We start from the raw sequence: 19566 nt of genomic DNA, 5'->3' as shown, positions 1-19566 counted from the left end.
GAGGAAGGCAACAAGGATTTCTGGTCTAGCTTTGATGTGCCTAACCGGGGTGTAGGGTGTGGTGATGTCATTACCTGTGACCCCTGGCTTGCCCAGGGCGTCACATGGGCACTGGGCCTTATACTGTTTGGAGGGCTAGTTGGGACTATTAAACAGTATGAAGAAGTGTGGAGCCTATTATACTGTTTGTAATCGCATTATACTGCATGGAGGGCTGTGTAAAGGTCACAAATGGGTGATTATACTGTGTTAGGGTCACCATACTTTGATAGGGTAAATGTAAATGGACTACAGTAGAGCCATCGTACTGTGTGTGGAGGGTACTGTGGAGGAATTCACTGTGGAGGTATCATACCCTGTTTCCTCGAAAATAAGACACTGTCTTATATTTTTTTTGCCCTGAAAAAAGCACTAGGTCTTATTTTCAGGGGGTGTCTTATTCTCGAGGAGACATGGTTGGGGGTAAGTTTACCCCCCACAAAAAAACAGACCCCCCCTCCACTTCCCAGGATCGTCATACTTACCAGCCCCGGGCGTCTGTATGGCTCTGAGATCTCCCTATGATCTCCCAGCAGATATGCTGCACGCCTCCCCTGTGTCTGGCCAACACACATACTTCAGATCACACACTCACATATCAGATAGCATACACTCATATAGACACACCCACATCAGATTCCATATCATTCCTCCCTGTGATCTCTGTGCAGCACGCTGTCTACCCCTGCATCTGACTGACACATATACATCAGAACACACTCACACATCAGATAGCATACACACACACACACACACACACACACACACACACATCATATTTCACATCATTCCTCCCTGTGATCTCCAGTGTGCACTCCAGGCAGATGTGCTGTACACGGTTCTCCTCTGCCTCTTGCCGACACTCACACATCAGACAGCATAAACTCACACATCCGATTGCATATACTCACACACACTCATGAAATCGCATATATTGGTACAATCGCGCGCGCACACTCACAACATCCGGATATACCACGTGCTTCCGGCCATGTGTTCATCCTGCAGGTCCTGGAAGCTCACTGCACAGCGTCGCAGGTCCTTACACGCGCCGAGAAGCAAGTGATATCGCTGGATGTGGTGAGTATGTGTATACGATATGTAGTGTGATTGTGTGTGTATATGTGATCTGATGTGTATGTGTGTATGTTCCGCCGCAGGACCTTGATGCGCTCCCCTGCTCCCGGTCGGTGTCTGGTGAGTATGATCTGGGGTCTTCTATCTTCTTTCTTTAGGGGCTGTCCGATGTCTATAATGAAGTGTCCTACAGGATTCTTTAACTTTTTAACCGCTGCACGGATACTTCATTATTGACCACAGCTAGGTCTTATTTTCAGGGGATGTCTTATATTTAAGCCTCCCTGAAAACTCCTGCTAGGTCTTATTTTCGGGGAAACATAGTACAGTGATTACAGGGCTCTTTGGTTGAAATCACATTTTATGGATGCAGTAAAAGGGGATTTTAGGGGCTTCTGTAGGGGGAAAACTACTTAGTAGGGACTGCAAAGTTGTTATGTTCCCAGATGTTTTGGTTTTTTTTTTGAGGGGGGCAATTAGAAGCTATGGGGCCCATTTCTATGTATGCTCCTGCTGTTAGATAAGTGATTATATCAAAATGACAGAACGCAGCTGAGTAATTAGGGTCAGAATCAGGGTCTCTGTCTCTACATTATGCTACTCTCAGATGGAGTGGCAAAAACCTGGTGAAAGATCCCCTTTAAATCCAAACATCGATTTGAATGTAGACTTAAAAAATAAAAAATCCTTAATTTAAAAATTATTAATTTTATTAACAGAAGCAATTAAAACACACTTCCACATTATATAGAAAATATTCATTGGTGCCATACAACAATTTCAAACATATATCCCCCTTATTTTTATAGTCCTATGTGTTTCTCCAATTTAGGAGCAAGAACAAATGTCAGTAAGGCGCAATACAAAAATATATCCCTAAACAGTCCAATAGTCAAGGGTCCTACAGTCAAGATCCCTAAAGGCAGCACTTTTTACCCTAAATTAGTTGGTTCTGCACTAAGATATAATTCTGTATATACTGCCACTTCCTATATTAGTGAGGAGGCTGTCAACCTTCTACCCCTAATCGTTACAGAACAAAAAATTCCTATTTATCTTTTTCAGATTTTTGTCATCTCATCCGGGACAAAGCTGTACGTTCTAGGTGGATGATGGTGTCAGTGTGGATGAATGGACTAGGGTCCCCTCAGGTTGCAATTGGTATGTCCGGTCCAAATAAATGTAAAACTATATACCAGCATGTAGTTGGGGCTCCCTGCAATATTCAGCGCTGTCTCCACGTGGATTTTGCAGAGGCTGGGAACGCTCTGAATATTGCAGGGAGCCCCAACTACATGCTGGTATATAGTTTTAAATTTATTTGGGTCCCCTGAGGGGACCCTAGTCCATTCATCCACACTGACACAGAAAAGAAAAAAGCTTGTTGAAGGGGAATTATGAATGGGCATGTCATTAATAGGTGACACCATCATCCACCTAAAACGTACAGCTTTGTCCCGGATGAGATGACAAAAATCTGAAAAATATTTCTATAACAGGAATTTTTTGTTCTGTAACATCCACACTAATATTTTATGGAACTCTGTATTACCTGGCAATTTTTGGAGTCTAAAGATACGCCAGCACCAGAGGAGACTATAATAGTCATATGTACAATCTGAAGATCATCTGTTTGATGTACTCTATTTGGGGAGATTACAAAAACTATGTCTGTATTCACTGTATGATTGGAGGATAATGTATAAATTATTTGTATTTTTCTATACTACTTTTTGATGACACCTGAGGAACCTTCTATTAGAAGGGGAAATGCGTCGGGTCGATTAGGTGTAGAAGGTTGACAGCCTCCTCACTAATATAGGAAGTGGCAGTATATACAGAATTATATCTTACTGCAGAACCAACTAATTTAGGGTAAAAAGTGCTGCCTTTAGGGATCTTGACTGTAGGACCCTTGACTATTGGACTGTTTAGGGATATATTTTTGCATTGCGCCTTACTGACATTTGTTCTTGCTCCTAAATTGGGGAAACACATAGGACTATAAAAATAAGGGGGATATATGTTTGAAATTGTTGTATGGCACCAATGAATATTTTCTATATAATGTGGAAGTGTGTTTTAATTGCTTCTGTTAATAAAATTAATAATTTTTAAATTAAGGAGTTTTTAGTCTGTGAACCAGTTTTGAGCTCTCCTTGCATTATTTTTTTCGTGAGAAATTTAGACTTAAAAAATATCAATACAGAGGTTATTAAAGGCAAACGGTGCAAACATTTAAAGGAAGCCCAATACAAAAGTGATTTTTTACCAAAAACACATGCATTTTAGTAACAAAAAAAGTTGTCCCCAAAGGTTGATGACTCATGTAAGTGGTGTATACATAATTTTAGACTATATATATGTACTGATACATACCTTCTGCTTTTCAGTCACCTTATTCTTGTTCTTTTAACTAGGAATTGCTCTTTCGGGGACTTCGGGACTCTGTGCATTCTCATTTTGAATATAATTATCATAAGTTGGGCTGTCTTGTTTACTTATTGTGTTCTGAAAAGACAGTAGCAAAGCAGACAGAATTTATCGTTAAAGTAATTAATATGGCTAACTATCCTCACCAATGAGAGTACTCACATGTCGGTTTGGACAGCACAAGGTATGGGATTTTTGAGCACATTGGTGGTCTTGGATCATATATTTCATGAGTGTTCCCAGACCACAACAAAATTATCCAGTGTTGATTTTATGTGCCTAATATAGTAATAATTTAATATGGGATATTTTTCATTTTTGTGTTTTCAATTTTTCTTCCCTGTGTTCCAACAATGAGGACTTGTACTTTTGTAGGACGAATTGTAGTTTTGAACAACACAATTCATTTTACTATGTAAAGTACCGAAAAATGGGGAAAAAAATCCAAGCACTTTGAAACAGGTAACAAAAAGTGCCATTCTGCCATTGTTTTTAATACAATAAAAAGCTAAAAAGCCATCCCACCCCAAGGATGGATCAGGATGGTCCTATTTGTAATATTGTACCTCTCTGTCTGCAAGGCTCAGTAGACTGGGCAGAGCAGGACACAGGCCCAACTGTTTTGCACCTGCCTGGGGAACACTATATATACGGACAGCCAGCTAAGAACCCTATGCTATTTACATGTACTATTATTACTACTTATTGCAGGGTATACGCTCATTATTTATGTCCTAGGTTTTGTCTTTGGGTGCCCATGGTGTGGGTGAGCACTTGTACCAGCGAGTGTATTGACCAATTTCTTCGGTTTTGCTTTAATTCCTTGTCTTCAATATATAGAGGGGAATGGCTCTCCCTTTTTGGGCTCTGCATTAAAGGGGTATTCCCATCTCCAAGATCCTATCCCAATATGTAGTAGGTGTAATAAAAGCAAATACCTCCAATTAGAAATGTAGTATAGTTCTTCTGAAAAACTATGTTGCTTACCTCACGTGCAAGGCATTGCAGTAGCTTAGGTATCCAAGTCTACAGCCATGCATATAGGGACAGTTAGTTGCTAGTGGTCATAACCATGGATACCTAAGCTTCAATACCCTGATGATGAGAGCTGGTACTAAAGCTCACTCGCAATTGTGCCATTTATAGGCCACAATCAATGATTGACAGGGGCATAAATATGGGTCACATCAGGCACTGAAGCTCGAGGCTTCTGCTGCTGTAATAGGCAGATGTCGGTTATGTAACACAGCCATCATCTGCCACGTATGAAGCTGGCTCAGCTCCTGTCACTAACATGTAGATCACAGTTCATTAAAGCGGTCATTTTAAAACTCACAGTAAATGTATTAATTAATGCAATGTACAAATGATTTAAGTATAAAAGATACCTTTTCACTTTTTGCATGCTTGAACTTTTTCTCCTTGTAATAATTCCTCTTTGGAAGCACATGAAGTAACATCAAGTCACATACAACTGTTGCCTGAAAAACAAAGCCACACAGATTAGACAAGAGTTATATCTAGGTTTTCCTGCACCCAAGGCAAGAATTCAGATTGGCGGCCCACCTAGCAGTTTGAGTAGTAGTCACGTGCCCACCACCTGCTCTTCCTAATTCTCTCCATGTTCAGTGAATAACTGAGAGAAGCAGGGAGAAAAGCCAGTTGTCACATGAATATGTGTGCAAATCACATGAGTGAAGTGGCTATGTGATGACTGCTGGTACCAGCAAGCAAAGCTGACTGCTGACATTGAGTATATTACACGCTAAGGATTGGCATGTTACAGTCCTTAATTTTGTAATTAAAAGGGTTGTCCAGGTTTGTGAAGAACGTCTGCAGTCACTTTAGGTAACTGCAGACTTCTGAATACTCACAGCATGCACACAGCACACTTTTGGGATTCTCCCTTGCCAGTGCCAGGCTCATGTGAGCACAAGTATTCAATTTGTAACTTTTGGCCACATTCCGATTTGACGTGTTTATCCTCGCTCAATTCATTTTACTTTAACAAGGCCACGTACAGTACAGACCAAAAGTTTGGACAGACCTTCTCATCTCTAGAACAACTATTAAGAGGAGACTTTGAGCAGCAGGCCTTCATGGTAAAATAGCTGCTAGGAAACCACTGCTAAGGACAGGCAACAAGCAGAAGAGACTTGTTTGGGCTAAAGAACACAAGGAATGGACATTAGACCAGTGCAAATCTGTGCTTTGGTTTGATGACTCCAAATTTGAGATCTTCGGATCCAACCACTGTGTCTTTGTAGACAAGGTGAACGGATGGACTCTACATGCCTGGTTCCCACCATGAAGCATGGAGGAGGAGGTGTGATGGTGTGAGGGTGCTTTGCTGGTGACACTGTTGGGGATTTATTCAAAATTGAAGGCATACAGAACCAGCATGCCTACCACAGCATCTTGCAGTGGTGTGCTATTCCATCTGGTTTGCGTTTAGTTGGACCATAATTTATTTTTCAACAGGACATTGATCCCAAACACACCTCCAGGCTGTGTAAGGGCTATTTGACTAAGAATGAGAGTGATGGGGTGCTACGCCAGATGACCTGGTCTCCACAGTCACCAGACCTGAACCCAATCAAGATGGTTTGGGGTGAGCTGGACCACAGAGTGAAGGCAAAAGGGCCAACAAGTGCTAAGCATCTCTGGAAACTCCATCAAGACTGTTGGAAAACCATTTCCGGTGACAACCTCTTGAAGCTCATCAAGAGAATGCCAAGAGTGTGCAAAGTAGTAATCAAAGCAAAAGGTGGCCACTTTGAAGAACCTAGAATATAAGACATATTTTCAGTTGTTTCACACTTTTTTAAGTATTTCATTCCACATGTTTTCATTCATAGTTTTGAATCTACAATCTTTTAGAGTCATGAAAATAAAGAAAACTCTTTGAATGAGAAGGTGTGTCCAAACTTTTGGTTGGGACTGTATGTCTAGTGGGTATGTGATTGCATGTATTCAAATCACATTCTTGCAGTTTTGTGACCTTCCATTCTCACCGCCAGCACCAGAGAATCTTGATAACATGCAGTGCCCGCTGTGAGAATTCAGAAGTCTCCAATCAAATAGAGTAACTTCAGACTCATGACAAACTTGAACAACCCTTTAATGCTCCAAACATAAATAAAAACATAGTAACCCTTAACTTGTCAGACGGCACAGTGCTTGATTTACATAGCCATGTATGATGCAATCTTACAAGTTACAGAATGTTAAATATGTACAAGATCAGAACCAATAACAGTACAAGAATATATTCCCAGAAATACAGAACTACATCAGTAGAACCCCCATCAGTACAGAAATACATCACCAGAATCACCAGCAAGACATAACTACATCACTAGAACCCTCATGAATACAGAAATACATCAGTAGAACCACAAGCAGTACAGAAATACATCACGAAAACCACCAGAAGTACAGAAATACATCACCAAAATCACCAGCACTAGAGAAATACATCACTAGAACCACCAGCAGAAGAGAAATATAATATATCCATATAACTCCCATCAATACAAAACCACAGCATCAAAACCCTACATCAGTACAGGAATACATCCCAAGAAACACCATCAGTACAGAAATACTTTATCTAAACCACCATCAGTACATGTTACATCAATTGTAATGCTCGACAGTCCTAATTATGTTTCCATTATGGTGTCCACAATTATAGTGAACACATGACCATAATTCTTAAAGGGGTTGTTCAGTCCAAAATAAAAAGTCTGCAGTTTGAAATCTTCCCACTGCACCACTTTTAATTCTAGAATGGACAACCGATTAAGTATGATGAATATATACTACACTGAGTAGAAGGCACCTACTGACTGGACAAAAAAATCATGACTCTTAAGCTTAAAAACGAAATATTTCTAAAGTCAAAATATATATCTAGAAATTTATATACATTTTCAGCCCTGCATCTTTATACTTTATACCAACTCTTAACTACTTCATAGAACATTGCTTCCTGACCATGGATTCTGTGACCCACACTGTGTCTTGGCACCTAGTTAAACAATTCCCATACAACAGCAACTCGTGCTATACCACATCTTGATGGTAAATGGAGTAGGATGCTGAAATCTACAGAGATCAGGGTGAACAATTTTTTAGCCTGTTTTAATACTTTACAAAGTCACTGGTCCATGGAATAGGGTAGCAGAATCAATTCATCTATTTTTCTCATAAATTCACCCAAAAACAAAGTACAAACATAATAAAGTAATTCACCAATGCATTACAAAATGCTGTAAATCAAGTGAAAATTTTCCTCACCTCCTGCCAGGATATGAGGTCTACCTCCTACAGAATATTATTATATATTAGCTATTTACTACAATGTCTCTGTGTATTCTGGAGCACAGATAAACTATTGCTTCTTAAAGGTTAAAGGAGTTGTCCACTTCTGGGACAACTCCTCAATCAGCATGTTTGCCCCTGTTAAAATAACGATTATACTTACCTTAGATGTCAGTACTGTTCTAGTGGTGTCTGCACTCACTCTCCCAAGGCTCATGTGACCTTATGTACAAGTCATGAAAGATTACATTGCTTAAAGTCTGGTGAAGGGACATATCAAACCCTCCTCTTAGGCTAAGAACACACATCCGGCTTTTCTGCCGTTTGCCGAATCCAGCGCGCTCCCGTACACTGTGTACAGTACAGTGGCTGCGCGACAAGCTCCAGTCACGTGCTGTCATATGACCGGAGCATGTGACCAGGAAGTTGCAGCGCAGCCACTGTACTGTATAGACTGTACGGGAGCGCGCAGGATCCGACAAACGGCAGAAAAGCCGGATGTGTGTTCGTAGCCTAAGCCAGTGGCATCAGGTTTCCTCTTTGTTAAGAAGAAAGATGGTGATCTCTGCTCTTGTTTGGATTTTTGGGAATTGAATCAGATTACCGTCTGAGACCCATATCCTCTTCCTATGATTCCAAATCTATTCAACCAGATTGTGGGAGATAAATGGTTCTTCAAGTTGGACTTAAGGGTTTAGAATCAGAGAAGGGATGAATGGAAAATGGCTTTCAATACACCTGAAGCGCACTTCGAAAGTCAGGTCAAGCCATTTGGCCTCACTAATGGCCTGCCGTTTTCCAGCATTTTTTTAATTATATTTTTCACCATTTGGTGGGCAGGTTTGTAGTGGTTTATTTGGATGATATCTTGTTCTATTCACCCAATATGGAGACACATCAGGTACATATTAAACAGATATTACAGATCTTGAGGAATAACAAACTGTATGCCAAACTGAAGAAGTGTGTTCTCGATGTCCAAACGTTACCTCAATTTTTTAGGTAACTGTTGTCAGCTTCGGGTCTTTGGATAGATTCTGAGAAGGTCCGTGCTATACTTGACTGGGATCATACAGAGAACCTGAAAATGTTACTTCGCTTTCTAGGGTTTACCAATTTTTACCGGAAAGTTATTCAGAATTATATCTCACCATGACAAAAAAGGAGTCACATATCTCTAAATCATGGGTCCCCAATTCCAGTCCTCAAGGGCCGCCAACAGTGTATGTTTTCAGGATATCCTTAGTATTGCACATGTGATAATTTAATCACCTGCACAATTGATGATTCCAACACCCATGCAATCCTAAGGAAATCCTGAAAACATGCACTGTTGGCGGCCCTCGAGGACTGGAGTTGGGGAACCCTGCTCTAAATGTTCGGACTCCGCCCAACAGGCTTTTTTCTCTTTAAAGAGATGTTTTTTCCACTGCAGCTATACTTATTCAGCCTGATTTTTCACAGCCTTTTATCGTAGCGGCTGATGGCGGTGTTACACGCTATGATTTATCTGACGATATGTCGTCGGGGTCACGGTTTCCGTGACGCACTTCCGTCATTGTTAGCGACATCGTTGCGTGTGACACCTACGTGCAACTCCGAACTATCGCAATAGGTTGAAAATCGTTGATCGTTGACATGTCGTTCAGTTTCAAAATATTGTTCGTCGTTTGGATCGCAGCAGACATATTGGTATGTTTGACACCCTGCCAACGACGAACAACATCCAAATGACCGCCTTGGTCAAACAATATATCGCTGATCGCTGTTGCGTCGTTTGTGAGATGTGTACGTGTGACCGCAAATAAACGACCTATGTGCGATCTCGGCAAATCGTAACAACGATCTGGGCATGTCACATCGTTTAAGAGATCGTCAGATAAATCGTATCGTGTAAAGTGGCCTTGATGCATCTGAGGTAGGGGTTAGGACTGTGTTGTCACAAGGTCCATAAATGGTGTCCATGTGCTTTCTTTTCCAAGAAATTGTCTTTGGCCGAGAGAAACTATGATGTTGGTCATAGATAACTCTAGGTTAGGGTAAGGGTAAGTTAGGGTTCCAGGAATGGCACCATTGGCTGGAGGGGCAGTTCATCCCATTACTGTAATGACAGACCATGAAAACCTGTCATATCTCGAGTCTGCCAAACATCTCAATCCTAGGCAACTTAGATGGTCTTTGTTTTTTTTTCAGCTTTAATTTTATTGTCCATTACCGTTCAGGGATTAAAAACATCAAAGCAGATGCATTATCCCAGAGCTTCCCTGGTGGAAGTGATCATGTGAACCCTTCACTCATTTATTTGTCGTCTCAGTCTTGTGCCCAGACATGGAAGGGGAGGTGTTGGAGGCTCAGAGGGATGCCTTGGCCTCTTGTCCTTCAGGGAAGTTATTTGTGCCACCTAATTTACACCTTAAAAGAATTGAGGAACATCACAATACCATACTTACGGGTCATCCCAGGTTGTAAAGCACTTCGGACTTCCTTTTTGTCATTTTTGGTGGCTGAGGTTGCATCAGTTTGTGGTTGACTATGTCTCTGCTTGCAGTATTTGCGCATGTTCCAAGGTAATGCATACTTGTCCATCGGGATATCTCCTGCATCGGCTATCCCAAATAGACCATGGCGCATTCATCCATGGATTTCATTATTGATCTTTGTCTTCGGGAAAGACTGTAGTTTTAGTAGTTGTGGATATGTTCAGTAAGATGATACACTTGATTGTGTTACCAGCACTTCCAAATGCCAAAACTAGCTCAGGTGTTCATCAATGAGAATATGACACTAAATTAAGCAAACAAAATAAACCCACACTATTCCCAATGAGACACCTAGTGTTGGTGTGCCAAAATAACGATGGAGGCTTACTTTATACAGATATAGTTAACCAACGAAAAAGAGGGTAAAACATTTTTGTAACATAACAAAAGATTTTTTGAAAAAGGTAATATTTTATTCATAAACATTTTTAATTAAAAACACTTAAGGATACAATAAATGGGCAGCAGGTGGCGCCAACACCCCACAGAAGGGGAAAAAAACAGTTGTATATAGAAAATTATATTTTATATCGGGTATATAGGAATGTCAGCAGTTGTCAAAAACACTCAATATTGCAGAGAAAGACAAAATTATTACAATGATTATACTTGGATATTAAATATAAGAAAATAAATGCTAACTGTGTATATAGCTACTCTTTTATATATAAGTGCACACGTATATTAACATAGATAACCCATAAGAATTAAATCATATACCCATAGGGCCAATTGGCAATACATATACTGTGTATTAGTGGCATTACCTTCTGTGAAGTGAGGCACCCAGCACAACCCCTACACACATTTCAGCTGAAAAAACCTTACCTGTACCCCCGGAAGAAGGTTTTTTCAGCCGAAACATGCGTGTAGGGGTTGTGCTGGGTGCCTCACTTCACAGAAGGTAATGCCACTAATATACAGTATATGTATTGCCAATTGGCCCTATGGGTATATGGTTTCTTGCTTATGGGTTATCTATGTTAATATACATGTGCACCTATATTTATAAAAGAGTAGCCACATGCACATTTAGCATTTATTTTCTTATATTTAATATTCATTTATAATCATTATAATCATTTTGGCTGTCTCTGTAATATTGAGTGTTTGTGACAACTGTTGACATTCCTATATACCCAATATATAATATCATTTTCTCTATACAACTGTGGTTTTTTTCCCCTTCTGTGCAGTGTTGGAGCCATCTGATAGCCATTCATTGTATCCTTTAATGTTTTTAATTAAAAATGTTTATGAATAAAATATTACCTTTTTCAAAAAATCTATTGCTGTGATGCAGATTTTTTTCCCCCTCTTATATTAATGAGATTATGAAGCTTCATGGGGTTTCTTCCGATTTGGTCTCTGACCAAGGAAGCCAGTTTGTTTCCAAATTTTGAAAGCATTTTGTGCTTGACTGGGGGTACAGATGTCTTTCTCTTCTGTCTTCCATCCTCAGTCGAATGGTCAGACCAAGCACATAAATCAAAATTTGGAAACTTACTGTAGGTACTTTGTCTCCAAGAACCAGGAGGATTGGTTATCTTACATACAGTTGGCCGAATTTGCTTTAACACTAGAACTACTGAGGTAGTCATTTTGACTACTTTGCACCATGTATTTCTATATAGGTGTCACGAGTCCAGTAGTTCTAGTGTTAAACAGTCATCAGCAGGAGTCTACTGGCAAGTCACCATTCTTTGGTGAATATGGTTTTCTACTGCAATTTGGTACCTTTGGTGGTGAAAGGGCTTGAAGAGTCCCTGGGGAGGATCATTTTGCCTCATCGCTCCTCTGTCTGGCAAGAAGGGTTCAGAGTAATTTGAAGCTGATGGGAAACAGATATAAACGCATGGCTGACAAAAAAATATGTTTGCCAGATCCGGACTAAGTGTGAAGGACTTTGTGTGGTTTCTACCAGGAATATTAAGTTGAAGATTCCTTCATAGAAGCTGGGACCTGGGTTTATTAGTTCCTATAAAGTAACCGCCATCATTAACACAGTGGCATTTCATCTAGAGTTACCTCAGGCTCTTAGGATCCACACTGTGTTCCACAAGTCACTGCTGAAAAAGTATGTGGTACCTTTGGAGCTGTCCGCCTTGTCGCCGACTCCAATCATGGTTGATTGTAATTTAGAGTTTCAAATAGTTAAGATTGTTGATTCTTCTTTCCTACATCATTCCCTTCAATACTTGGTGCACTGGAGGGGTTACGGTCCAGAAGAAAGGATGTGGGTTCCAGAATTGGATGTGAACGTCACAAGGTTGGGTCAATCATTTCATGCTTCCCATCTGGATATTCCCGGTCCTGAGAGACCACTTGTAGAAGGGGAGGTTCTGTTACGGGTGTGTGACGCATGACAGACAGTCCTGTAGTGTCTGGCTGTAGAAGGTCGCAGCATTTAGCTATACAAACTGCTCCCTGACATTCCCTTCGTCACTGCTTGGGGTTAATCCTGTTCCCTTTAGGACCATGTAGATTTGCTCACCTTTCAGCTGCTAATCATCAGCACTTACCTTTGTGTCCTTAAATTCTCTCATTCCCCCTTAATATTTGCTGGTGATAGAGTTAAAAACCTATACAGGCCTTGGATGCAAGCAGTCGGCTTGTATCCATCTGAAGAAGCATTTTTGTTCATTGCTGTACCTCTCACTGAGTCATCCAGGAGATAAGTTGTTCATGTACTTTCCCCTGTGTGTGCTCACTGTGCCTTCTTTAGAGTTTAGTGGGGTTGACTAAATGCTCATCCTATTCATTCCCTACCTAGGACCTAGTTCTAGGGTCAGTCGGGTCAGGTATCCTACTTGGCGCATAGGGGCAGAACCTATCTAGGGTGATCAGGGGAGCCAGGGGAAGGTTTGCTCAGGGGTTACCATCTTCCCCTTTCCTAAACACAGAGTTTCCCTTCCCTGTCACTGTACCCATGGTACTTCTCCATACCTAGCGTAACACACACACACACACACCTGAATAAAATGTGGTTATTTTATACATACACCAAAAACGTGAAAAATAAAATGTCCCTCTCATACCAAAGACGTTATTCAGTCGAGGAAACATATGCCTTCCTTGCCCCTGACACTGATGGTGAGGGAGAATATCTCAACGTCTTCTCTTTTTCCTCCTCCTCCTTTTCTTTCTCCAGTGATATTGAACCGAAGCAGACACCCCAGGACAGCAAAAGAGCTAATGTCTACCGTTAGTGACCCCCTATGGACCTCCTATCCTGAAAATTATCAGCCTCAGATTCCTGATTTTGTGGCCCAATTGAATGTGTTCTACATAACTTACATATGCCAACTATATGTACTGTACACAAGTCATATGCCACCCTGATGTACTCTATGCAACCTACATATGCCAACTGGATATACTCTACACAACTTATGTATGCCACCACATTATAAAATTCACAAACCAGGAAAATAATAGATCAATTCCAATATAGGGTCACTTATGGGGGTTTTGTTTCTGCTATTTTGGCACCTCAAGGGCTCTGCAAATGTGTCAGGGCTCAAGCAAACAATTCCACAAAAGTCTGTACTTCAAAATGTCACTCCTTCCATTTGAAGCTCGGCAGTGTCCCCAAACATTAATTTCCCCCCACATATGGGATATTGTTGTACTATTTGGGGTCCATTTTCGCCTGCTATCTTTGTAGAAGTGAAAAAATTGAGGCTAAATCAATATTTTTGAGGGAAAAAAACCTTTTTTTTCATCATCACGGTTCAACGATGTAAAATTCTGTGAAGCACCTGTGAATTCACGGTGCTCACCACACATTTAGATAAATTCCTTGAAGTGTCTTGTTTTAAAAATGGAGTCACTTGTGTGGGGATGCCACTGTTTAGGCAAATTAGGTGCTCTGCAAATTCTCTATGGCATCCGCTATTGATTCCAGCCAATTATGCTTTCCAAAAGTCAAATTCCCTTGCAAGCCCTGCCATGCGCTCAAACAGTGGTTTCCCACCTTATATGGGGTATCAGCATACTCAGGAGAAATGGCTCATGAAATTGGATGGTTCATTTTCTCCTATTATATTACTGTATTGTGAAAATAAAAAAATTGGAGGTAAAGTAACATTTTTGTGAGAAAAAGTAAAACATTCATTTTTTTCCATTCACATTGCTTTAGTTCCTATGAAGCACCTGAATCGTTAATAAACTTCCTGATTGTGGTTTTGAGCAGTTTGAGGGGTGCAGTTTTTAGAATGATGTCACTTTTGGGTATTTTCTGCCATTTAGGCTTCTCAAAGTTACTTTAAATGTGATGTGGTCCCTAAAAAATGTTTTTGTAAATTTTGTTGGAAAAATGAGAAATTCCTGATAAGCTTTGAAGCTTTCTAACGTCCTAAGAAAAAAAAGATGTTTCAAAATTGTGCTGATGTAAAGTAGACATGTGGCAAATGATATGTACTAACTATTTTGTGCGACATAATGCTCTGGTTTAAGGGCAGAAAAATTCAGAGTTTGAAAATCTTGAAATTTTCAACACTTTCTCCAAATTTCCGATATTTTCACAAGGAAAAACAAAAAAATATTGTCCTAAATTTACCACTATCATGAATAACAATATCTCACGAAAAACAATCTCAGAATCACTGGGATCCGTTGAAGCGTTCCAGAATTGCCTCATTAGTGACACTGGACAGAAATGAAAAAAAATGGCCTGGTCAGGAAGGTGAAAACAGCCTGGTGGTGAAGAAGTTAATAATGAGTCTGAAGTACAGTAAGTACACCAAACTAATAAGGATTTAGAATAGATTTTTATAATATAAGTAGAATTATCCGGATTTGCACAGGTTTATTTGGTTTAACTGTTTGTTCTTTTTCTGTGGTTAACAACGTCAGTTTGCTACTGATATGAAGAAGTCAACATATCTGATTATTTAAGTGCAGAAATTTCACGACTCGCTAGTTGTCTCCTGAAGAAATGTACAATAACATTTTTATTTGTATCTTTTCTAAATAATGTGTCTAGAACAGTAGGCCCTTTAGAGATGACACTTGACTGAAAGCCTTCAGAAGCAAACTGATTTGTCCATATATCAAATTTAGTGCAGATTGCTCCAGTCGTTTGACCATAAATTAGTATTTTCTTTTTTAATTTCTTTTTCTTGAGGGGGTGGGGGGGAGGAGAATGTTTTGAGAATGAGGAGGATACTGGAGAGCTGAAAACATTTGGAAGCTACTGATTTACATATGTGCCAAATCTAGTGCAGATTGGGACAGTTGTTTGGTGTAAATTAATATTTGCTTCCGTCCTCTGTTTCTTTTTGGAAAATATCTCAGGAATGGTAGGTTTTAGAGACCCAAGACAGTGAAAAGATTAATGCGGGCTCATGAAGCGGTTAATGGTGGTAGCGACACAAAATTTAAATACGGAAAAGAAGGCAAGGCAGGAGGAGGAATTGTTACTGAGGACTCAATGCACAAAGTTTCGCCCCGAAGCTCAACCCTGTTCACAACTTATGTAATTTGGTAAAGTTTAGACAAAGATTATTCTGAAAAGAAACCTTGAAATTCTCAACTAAAGGCCCAGTAACACACAACGACTTACCAGCGATCATGACAACGATACGACCTGATAAGGATCGCTGGGTAAGTCGCTGGGAGGTTGCTGGAGAGATGTCACACAGTCAGACCTTAGCAACGACGCAGTAACGATGAGCTACCTGTATAATGATCTCGGCGATTGTTGGGACCCTGTCACACAGCAGCTAGTGTGACGTTTCAGACCTCGAATAGGGGTGTCTAAGTTCGCAGTCATCAACGAGGTCGTTAGGAGGTTGTTATTAGGCGTCATACACAGCAATTCGTCCTGCCCAGCAGGACATCGCCTTTGAAGAAAATGGTCCGGACCATTCGGTAACGACTAGCGATCTCACAGCCGGGGCCTGATCACTGGCAGGTGTCACACATAATGAGATCACTGGCGATATCGATGCCACGTCACAGAAACTGTGATGCAGCAACTATCTCGTTAGCGATCTCGTTGTGTGTGATGGGGTCTTAAAGGTATCACTTGAATCAGCATCCTAGCGCCATTATGACACTGCCTCTAGTTTATAGGGCAAAAACCTGGTGGTTGGTTCCCTTTAAATAGCTTTGAATTTGTTATTATTTTCTCAGCAAGTTTATTTTTATATACATTTATGCCAGAAACCCATAATGTGCTCATTTTAACATTGCTGAAAATGTGTGTCCATACGGAAGATATGTTCATGATGTGCATGATGTAGACATACGGATTATGAGTGCTAACATGACATATTGTAAAACAGATTTATAAACTTACCACACCAAAAATACCAATTCCTGATCCTATTGTCGTCATTGTTGGAATTATATCAAATTTTCCTCCCTATAAGGTAAATAGTGGAGATTGTTTTATTATGTACATCAGAAAGTTGTTTCCCCTGCTGCACAAAATTGCAAACTGACTACTGTAAACTACTAAGGCTCGTTGCATAACATTGTTTCGATATTAAATATTAATAACTAATATTTGTAATAAAATTGAAACCATTTTAACTCCTTTATTGGAGTTGTAGCTAGGTGTTCCTTCTCGTAGGGAAAAAAGATTAATGTGCTGACCTCACCCCGTATCTAAATACTATACCTTGGCCTGGGCACAGTGGCTTTTAGTTGCCCCCCTTATGCTCCACTTGGCACAAAGCACATAGGTCAAATGCCCCAGTTCCCCCCTTACTCTAGATATGACAGTGCTATCTATGTCGGACAGCAATGTTATAAAATTTTTGATAATTCGAATAAGTCTTATAAGACAAGGTAAAAAAAAGGATTCCTTGCCTATAATCCACATTCTTAATTCCATACATACAGTCATATGAAAAAGTTTGGGCACCCCTATTAATGTTAACCTTTTTTCTTTATAACAATTTGGGTTTTTGCAACAGCTATTTCAGTTTCATATATCTAATAACTGATGGACTGAGTAATATTTCTGGATTGAAATGAAGTTTATTGTACTAACAGAAAATGTGCAATCTGCATTTAAACAACATTTGATCGGTGAAAAAGTATGAGCACCTCAACATAAAAGTGACATTAATATTTTGTAGATTCTCCTTTTGCAAAAATAACAGCCTCTAGTTGCTTCCTGTAGCTTTTAATGAGTTCCTGGATCCTGGATGAAGGTATATTTGACCATTCCTGTTTACAAAACAATTCTAGTTCAGTTAAGTTTGATGGTTGCCGAGCATGGACAGCCCGCTTCAAATCATCCCACAGATGTTCAATGATATTCAGGTCTGGGAACTGGGATGGCCATTCCAGAACATTGTAATTGTTCCTCTGCATGAATGCCTGAGTAGATTTGGAGCTGTGTTTTTGATCATTGTCTTGCTGAAATATCCATCCCCTGCTTAACTTCAACTTCGTCACTGATTCTTGCACATTATTGTCAAGAATCTGCTGATACTGAGTTGAATCCATGCGACCCTCAACTTTAACAAGATTCCCGATGCCGGCATTGGCCACACAGCCCCAAAGCATGATGGAACCTCCACCAAATTTTACTGTGGGTAGCAAGTGCTTTTCTTGGAATGCAGTGTTTTTTTACCTCCATGTATAACGCCTTTTTGTATGACCAAACAACTCAATCTTTGTTTCATCAGTCCACAGGATCTTCTTCCAAAATGTAACTGGCTTGTCCAAATGTGCTTTTGCATACCTCAGGTGACTCTGTTTGTGGCGTGCTTGCAGAAACGGCTTCTTTCGCATCACTCTCCCATACAGCTTCTCCTTGTGCAAAGTGCGCTGTATTGTTGACCGATGCACATTGACACCATCTGCAGCAAGATAATGCTGCAGGTCTTTGGAGGTGGTCTGTGGATTGTCCTTGACTGTTCTCACCATTCTTCTTCTCTGCATTTCTGATATTTTTCTTGGCCTGCCACTTCTGGGCTTAACAAGAACTGTACCTGTGTTCTTCCATTTCCTTACTATGTTCCTCACAGTGGAAACTGCAGTTTAAATCTGTGAGACAACTTTTTGTATCCTTCCCCTGAACAACTATGTTGCTTTGTTTTCAGATCATTTGAGAGTTGGTTAGAGGAGCCCATGATGCCACTCTTCATAGGAGATTCAAATAGGAGAACAACTTGCAAGTGGTCACCTTAAATACCTTTTCTCATGATTGGATACACCTGCCTATGAAGTTCAAAGCTCAATGAGGTTACAAACAAAACCAATTTAGTGCTTTAGTAAGTCAGTAAAAAGTAGTTAGGAGTGTTCAAATCAAGAAATTGATAAGGGTGCCCATACTTTTGCACCGGTCAAACTTTGTTTAAATGCGGATTGCACATTTTCTGTTAGTACAATAAACCTCATTTCAATCCAGAAATATTACTGAGTCCATCAGTTATTAGATATATGAGACTGAAATAGCTGTTGCAAAAACCCAAATTGTTATAAAGAAAAAAGGTTAACATTAATAGGTGTGCCCAAACTTTTTCATATGACTGTAACAGCTGTCTTAAGGCCCAGTCACACTAAACAACTTACCAGCGATCCCAACAACGATCCAACCTGATAGGGATCGCTGGTAAGTTGCTAGGAGGTCGCTGGTGAGATATCACACTAGCGACACTCCAGCGATCCCACCAACAACCTGACCTGGCAGGGATTGCTGGAGCGTCGCTACACGAGTTGCTGGTGAGCTCACCAGCAACCAGTGACCAGCCCCAGCCAGCAGCGCCGCGTGGAAGCGATGCTGCACTTGGTAACTAAGGTAAATATCGGGTAACAAACCCGATATTTACCTTGGTTACCAGCGCACACCGCTTAGCGCTGGCTTCCCTGCACACCTAGCCACAGTACACATCGGGTTAATTACCCGATGTGTACTCTGCTACGTGTGCAGGCAGCAGGAGCCGGCTTCTGCGAAGGCTGGTAACCACCGTAAACATCGGGTAACCAAGAAGCCCTTCCCTTGGTTACCCGATATTTCCCTTCGTTACCAGCGTCCGCCGCTCTCACACTGCCAGTGCCGGCTCCCTGTTCTCTGCACACATAGCCAGACTACACATCGGGTAATTAACCCGATGTGTACTGTGGCTACGTGTGCAGAGAGCAGGGAGCCGGCACTGGCAGCCTGAGAGCGGGGACGCTGGTAACGAAG

General features: G+C 40.6%; 1 protein-coding gene across 1 annotated transcript in view; it reads right to left on the bottom strand.

Moving 5' to 3' along the window:
- Positions 1 to 19566, bottom strand: part of P2RX1 (purinergic receptor P2X 1) — a 178538-nt gene that overhangs the window by 9152 nt on the left and 149820 nt on the right. Inside the window, exons 10-12 of the mRNA XM_075336374.1 lie at positions 16720 to 16785; positions 4938 to 5030; positions 3496 to 3627 (exon numbers count right to left, since the gene is read on the bottom strand). Coding sequence (XP_075192489.1) covers positions 3529 to 3627; positions 4938 to 5030; positions 16720 to 16785 — 258 coding nt within the window. The 3' untranslated portion in view covers positions 3496 to 3528. The remainder of the gene's footprint in view (positions 1 to 3495; positions 3628 to 4937; positions 5031 to 16719; positions 16786 to 19566) is intronic.

Source organism: Anomaloglossus baeobatrachus, chromosome 2, assembly GCF_048569485.1.
Source record: "Anomaloglossus baeobatrachus isolate aAnoBae1 chromosome 2, aAnoBae1.hap1, whole genome shotgun sequence".
Lineage (NCBI taxonomy): Eukaryota > Metazoa > Chordata > Amphibia > Anura > Aromobatidae > Anomaloglossus > Anomaloglossus baeobatrachus.
The sequence above is the reverse complement of the archived record's forward strand: the minus strand, read 5'-3'. Positions and strand labels throughout refer to the sequence as shown.